This window comes from Laccaria bicolor, genomic scaffold (genome assembly GCF_000143565.1).
Source record: "Laccaria bicolor S238N-H82 LACBIscaffold_54 genomic scaffold, whole genome shotgun sequence".
Taxonomy (NCBI): Eukaryota; Fungi; Basidiomycota; class Agaricomycetes; order Agaricales; family Hydnangiaceae; genus Laccaria; species Laccaria bicolor.
The window spans coordinates 66,855-73,524 of NW_001889925.1; the positions used below are offsets into that span (position 1 = coordinate 66,855).

Here is a 6,670-nt window from a genome sequence, read left to right on the forward strand (position 1 = left end):
TAGCAACAGAAACAATCAAGGAAATGGGAGGTTATATGATGTACTGGCACAATGCATCACAGTCCTGACCACAACTCTCACGAATGGGTTCTGATTTCTGCTCAGCCCCAGGTAAGCACCATTATTCACACTTATGTTCCTTTATTTTCAACAATTGTTGCAGCTACTTCTGTGGATGCAGAGCGAGCATTTTCCACTGGCCACCGTCAGATCAATTTCACCCAGCACAATATTAACTCTCAAACATTCAGAGCAGAAATGGCTCTCAGATCCTGGATTAAATCCCCCCTCTACCCAGGCTTCAATAAAGTTATGCAAATGATTGAAAAAAAGATGGACAATGATTTCTTTTTGTAACACTTTATGTCACCAAAATTGTTCTTTCAATACCTCTACATAAATATCAATTGTTCTCAAAGGCATTTCTCTGAAACTGAAAATAAATACTCTCAAGATGGCCAAGGCATGCTAATACACACCCCAAAACACACTCTGTGATCAAGGCTCAGTTACAGCAGCATTATATAAAGGGAAAGACCTCAGATTATGATATATAAATAACTTTAGTTTTACTGTACTCAATCTAGATCATATATGAATGACTTTTGTTTTAATATGAATTCTTCTGAATTTTCGCTTCATAACACAATTTTTTTTTGTAAAAAACAGACAAGAAATGAACAAGATACACTCATTTATATAACTGAAGCTACGTCCTCAGCCACTCAGGCCGTTTTACCCACGGATATATCCGTAATGTGCCTTATCTGATCTGTGGGTGGGAAAATCCGTGGATCGGGTACGGTTAATACCTGGGTGTATCCATGACAGTCCCTAACCGGAACCAATATGAACTGACGACGACGACGTGATCATCGTCATCCGTTTGTGTCGCATAGTTGTGACGTGGCTTGCCCCTGGGGTTGTTTGTGGCTTTGTGGCTGTGGTGTGCGCCATTTGTTGATTTCCGTGATCCCTGGTTGTTGATCGTCCTGGGCCCTGGTCATCGTTTTCGTTGATTGGGGTTGTTGTTGTTGCTAGGCGGCCGTGGTTGTTGGTTTGTCATTTGCCGGTTGTGGTCTTCATTCCATGTGGTTCGTTGGGCGGTTGTTGTCGGTTTTGGGCAGCCAGAGTTGTTTGCGGTGGTGGGGTTGCATGACGTGGCATGGCGGCGATGTGGTGGTGAGGTGGAGTTGTTGGCGTGGACGATGGTGGAGGTGTGGAGAAAGAAGGAACGTCACACAGTCACCATGTGTGACATTGGTGTATCACGCACACACGCATACCGCGCGCGACTCACGCAGTTGGTGCCCATTTTGGTTTGGTTTTGGTCTTGAAAGAGCGGGTCCGGGAACCTTCTTACGGCAGGAACAAATTGCCCCTCTATCTGCTCAGGCACATTATCATATGTGCAAATTGACGTTCCATTTGTAAGTACAACAGGACTGAACCAATTAATTAATTAAGCTTAGAATATAATACTTACAAGAATATTAATCATGTGCGGGCGAGCTGCCCAAAAATCCTTTGATCAAAGAATCATATAATAGAATCGTTGGAAGTTTACAAGATTCACAAAGGTACAGGAAATTGTACACGGCGGTTGTATAACTTCGCGACGAGATTCAGTAATACAAATGTAAGACAGAAATTAAAGGTAGGTTGAATGATATTACTTAAGTACGAACCCCCCATGCATATTTTCTCATTGGTCAGTCTACGTACCGTTAACCTAGATTGTGAGCATCAGATCAGTTGTACGTGATTATTACTGAGCAAACGTGGTAGGCCATCACCATGCACGCAATAGCTGTAGTGTTGGCGTCTTGGTCCCCAGCACAAATCATTCTCAATCCCCTCCAATTATCGACCTCACTCTTCTCATGCCCCGCAATTCGCGAACGGACCTATCTTGTGCCACAATTCATCAACAATTCTAGATCTGTGCTGCTTCGATATCATGTCAGGTCTCATTATTCTGTATGTAATGCCTTGAATCCCTCCAGCTTCTTACCGACAAAGGTGCAACTGACACTTTAAATTTCATGGAACCATAGGGACCCACAAAGATTCTCAAATCTTTGAATTTCCAACTGCATCTGTATTGGGTGAGTTTGAACCTTGATCCCACTGAAGTCACACATTTGTGACTTCGTAACACATCTTCCTCAACCACCAGGACGCCGTCCATGCCAACGACTCCGCCTCACCACCACGTTGCCGCCATGCTACATCACGTACAGGTCGCGTAACCCCCACCTTCGCAAACAACCATGGCCGCCCAAAACCGACAACAACCGCCCAACGAACCACACGCAAGGAAAACGACAAACTGGCAAACGATGACCCAACAACCACGACCGCCTGGCAACAGCAACCCAATCAACGGAATCGACGACCAGTGCCCACGACTATCAACGATGAGCGCCCACAGCATTCAATGAGCGCCCACGATGAGCGCTCACAGCAATCGACGACCAGCACCCACAACAATTGACGATGAGCGCCACGTTGCGGTTGCCAGGTCATCTTCTTGGTGAGCGCACACACATCTCCCCCCTTTTCGTTTTCTAACAACAATGCCAGCTGCCACGTCGCCAACAGCAACATGGCAACCAAACGACGGGCGACGACATTTCGTCGTCCGTCGTTTCTGTTTATATTATCACGCTGAGCACCTCCATCCTAACAAGCGGACGACGCCCAGAGCCCACGAAAAATGACGACCAGCACACGCAACGGCCTGAGAGCCACGAACGCCCCCACGAGCGAGTCGGGCCATGTTGCAGTCAGCAACGTAGCAACTACGTGACACAAACAGATGGCGAACGACGACCAGCGCCCACGAAAAGGACGACCACAGCCTCAGAGCCATGAACGACCCAACGAGCGAGCCGGGTCACAACGCAGACTGACGAGGGGTGTGTCATTGCCATCGTTGTTCCATGTTTCATTCAGTAAGCACCTCCATTCCCTCCCCCCCTCTCACACCCACCAGTCCCTCCCCCCTCCCTCTCTGTCTACCACCTCCTTCATCCTCCCTCCCTACCACCTCCTTCCTGCCTCCCCTCCCCTCCCTGCCTACCACCTTCCTCCCTCCATCATCTGTTACCACCACCTCCCCCCCTTCATCACTTGTTACTGACACCTCCCCTTCATCATTTTTTACCCCTACCTCCCTCCTCCATCATTTCCTACCACCACTCCCCACCTCCATACTTTCCTACCACCCCCTTCATCATTGCCTGTCACCCCCTCACCCCTCATTTACTGCCTATAACCCACTCCCTCACTGCCTACCACCACTCCCCCCTCCCTCACTGCTTACCACCTCCCTCACTCCCTGTATTTAATATGCAATGTAGTAGGGTAATTTTATATAATAATATTTGATACACTCCACCTAACATGATAATTTTACACAATAAGTTTTAGATATATCCTTATTCATGATACAGCTTAAGAATATATCTTGGTTCAAGATAAAGTTGAAAGATATATCCTTGTTCAAGATATAGCTTGGGAATCTTGGTGATATATCCTGGTTCAATATATAGCTTAAGAATATATCTTGGTAATATATCCTAGTTCAATATCTTGTTGAATATATATTTTTGTTCAAAAAAAAAACAAGATAAAGTTGAAAGATATATCCTTTTGTTCAAGAGATACATAGCTTGAGAATATATATTGGTAATATATCCTAGTTCAATATCTTGTTGAAAATATATCCTGGTTCAAGATATAGTTGAATGACTTATCCTGGGTCAGGATATAATTGAAATATATGTCTTGTGAATATATCCTTATGGAAAGATATATCTTGGTTCAGCATCTAATCAAAATATTCATGATATGGTTGAAAAATAGATCTTGGTTCAGGAAAGATATGTGTGACTCCATACTATGACATGGTGAACAGAATTTGTTAGAGGAGAATGGAATTGGTTGTCTATAAATTTACAATCAAGAGTCAAGAGAAAGAGGGAGGAAGGGAGGGAGAGGAGGAGTGGAAGAGAGGAAGGGAAGGAGAGAAACAAAGAACTTGGTGAACTCTTGTCTGTGAAAGTGGGTTGGGAGAGATGTTTGATATCACATGCAGGGGTTTGACTGGCAGGGGATGGTAATGCAGATGTTGGTGGGGTATGCAGATAAGGTGCAACTGGAGAGAGAAAGAGGGAAACAACAAAGAACTTTGTCAACTCAATGGTAATTCTTCATCAAAGACTCGACTAAATGGGTCCATCACAATTGCTCCATTTCATCCCCAATGAAGAAGTGTGATCAGAAAGGTGATACATCTTCCCCTGTCAGTTCTTTCTGTTTGTCTCTGGCATTGTCCACGAAGAAGTAATCACATGACACCACCATGGCCTTGCCTGAAGAAGAACTCAAGCACAAGTCCACAAGAGAGTACCACCCTCTGCCAAAACAACCAGAAGTGGAACCTCCTGCTAAACACCAACATCACGTCTCCTTCACCTCCCTTCCCAATAATATGTTCTATACCAAACTTCGACGCGCTGAACATCCAGTCTCCTTCTTTGACCCACTCAAGAACCAGAAAACACCAGCTTCATCATCTCATTCAGTCTCTCAACCCTTCGCTAGTTCTTCAGCTCACATTGCCTCATCATCTTGATCAGTATCTCAGCCTTTCACTAGTACTTCTGGACATGCTTGTGTTTCAGGCAAACGTGCTGGGCCAGGGAAGAACTCTCAAGGTTCAGTTGCTAACTAGGTCATTGCTAGTGTTTAAAGGTTCAGTCCATAGGACCGCAAAAAACCGGTGGACCGAACTGAACCGGACCATGGTCCGGTCTTTTTTTCGGTTGCAGTTGCCCCAATTTGGGGCTGGTCCAGTTGCCGGTTGCCTCATTTCGAAAATATATTAAAACTGTTCAAAGACCGGTTTTGATCGGTTGCAACCGGTTAAACGGTCACGTGCGTTACATACCCTTGTAACCACGTTTATTACCTTTTATTGCGTTTTTGTTTCATCAAAAACGGTTAAGAATTGAGAAAGATATAACCAAATCCATATTTTACCCGAGTCTCTATGAGATGTAATTCGGTTTCAGTCATAGCTATGTCAAATCGTCATTAAATCTCTTCAAAATTGGTAGAATGACGGGTATTTACATGCTTTACTATTTCATATAACCCGTTTATTTTTCAGAGTAATAATAGTCAAGATACAAATGGTTTATATTGGTATAATAAATTATACGCAAAAAAACCGGTCTGGATCGGTCTGAACCAGCTCCATAGACCGAAAAAGACCGGTCCTGGGTGGTTCGGTTCGGTTCCCTCAATATCTGGGTCAGTTCTAGACCGGTTGCGGTCCATGGTTGCGCGTTTTGGGGGCAAAAAACCGGACTGAACTGAACTTGCAAACACTAGTCATTGCTTTCATGTTAAGTCCTTTTGGACTTATTTTTCTTCCATCTAACTTGGTTGTTGTGCTGTTCATTTGGTATTTCCTAAGTCCTTACTTATGTCCATTCACACATCTGACTTGTTCATTTGTAGCTGTGTTCCCGATTTTGCCTTTGCCCATACATCATTGCATAAGTCCTTTATGATGTTCTTTCATCAATCTGACTTGATGGTTTTAGGCTGTGTCCCCTCCTTTTGCCTTTGTCCATCTACACACCTCACTCCACCCTTTTTGTAAGTTCTTTTCATGGTCCCTTTCACCAATCTGACTTGTTTGTTTAGACTGCATCCCTTTCCTATAGTCCTTTGTAAGTCCTTTATGCCATGCTTTACTTGATCTAACTTTGGGGATTGCAGTAATACAAATGTCTTTTGTTAGCTGTTCCTTCACTGTCTTTACCCATGGCTATCCTTCTACTCTTTACTTATGCATTAATATTGTTCACTCAGTTTCGACTCCACTCTTTACTTACATATTAATATCCTTGACTCAGTTTCAATCAAGTCACTTGCTTGATTTTCTATCAACCCACTCAATCACTCCCTTTTGATTACGCTTACATCACAAATACAGATTTTGGTTCAAAGTATATTTCAAAGATATATCTTGGAACTTGGTGAACTCTTTGTCCATAAATTTACAATCAAAACTCAAGAGAAAGAGAGAGGAAGGCAGGGAGAGAAGAAGAAGAGGAGGGGAAGAAAGGAAGAGAATTTGGTGAACTCATTGTCCATAAATTTACAATCAAAACTCAAGAGAAAGAGGGAGAAAGGCAGGGAGAGAAGAAGAGGAGGAGAGGAAGAGAGGAAGAGAAGGAGAGAAACAACAAAGAACTTGGTGAACTCTTGTCTGTGAAGGATGGTAATACAGATGTAGGTGGGGTATGCAGGTAAGGTGCAACTGGAGAGAGAAGAAGAGAAAGATCAAAGAACTTTGTCAACTCAATGGTAATACAGATGTGGGTGGGGTATGCAGATAAGGTACAACTGGAGATCTCAGAGCTGAAGTAAAGGCAGAAGTGGAGGGGATTTCTAGGCAGCTAAAAAATTCCATAGTGTGAACTGTATCTATAGTGTCAAAGTGGATAATATGCAAGCAACTCAGGAATCTTGGATGGAATAGCTTCAAGGTGAATCACACATGTCATTAAGGCCCAACATTGTTAGAGAAGAATAAATGAATCTGTAATGCAAACTATATTCATAGTGTGTTTGGAAGTGGATGATACTA

General features: G+C 43.5%; 3 protein-coding genes across 3 annotated transcripts; 1 reads left to right on the forward strand and 2 right to left on the reverse strand.

Moving 5' to 3' along the window:
- Positions 1-805: 805 nt before the first annotated feature.
- On the reverse strand, positions 806-2,875 carry LACBIDRAFT_333646 (uncharacterized protein; the record flags this gene model as incomplete). The annotated part of the gene is made up of 9 exons (XM_001888336.1): positions 806-992; positions 1,287-1,387; positions 1,487-1,512; positions 1,726-1,732; positions 1,797-1,907; positions 2,015-2,130; positions 2,242-2,411; positions 2,489-2,653; positions 2,691-2,875. 9 exons carry the CDS (start codon positions 2,873-2,875, stop codon positions 806-808), a joined length of 1,068 nt encoding a protein of 355 aa, XP_001888371.1.
- A 2,213-nt stretch (positions 2,876-5,088) lies between these two features.
- LACBIDRAFT_312704 (uncharacterized protein) lies at positions 5,089-5,349 on the reverse strand (the record flags this gene model as incomplete). Its single annotated transcript, XM_001888337.1, has 1 exon — positions 5,089-5,349. One exon carries the CDS (start codon positions 5,347-5,349, stop codon positions 5,191-5,193), a length of 159 nt encoding a protein of 52 aa, XP_001888372.1. The 3' UTR covers positions 5,089-5,190.
- A 65-nt stretch (positions 5,350-5,414) lies between these two features.
- Positions 5,415-5,818, forward strand: LACBIDRAFT_312705 (uncharacterized protein; the record flags this gene model as incomplete). The annotated part of the gene is made up of 5 exons (XM_001888304.1): positions 5,415-5,476; positions 5,533-5,568; positions 5,619-5,673; positions 5,722-5,747; positions 5,797-5,818. 5 exons carry the CDS (start codon positions 5,415-5,417, stop codon positions 5,816-5,818), a joined length of 201 nt encoding a protein of 66 aa, XP_001888339.1.
- Between the last annotated feature and the right edge of the window lie 852 nt (positions 5,819-6,670).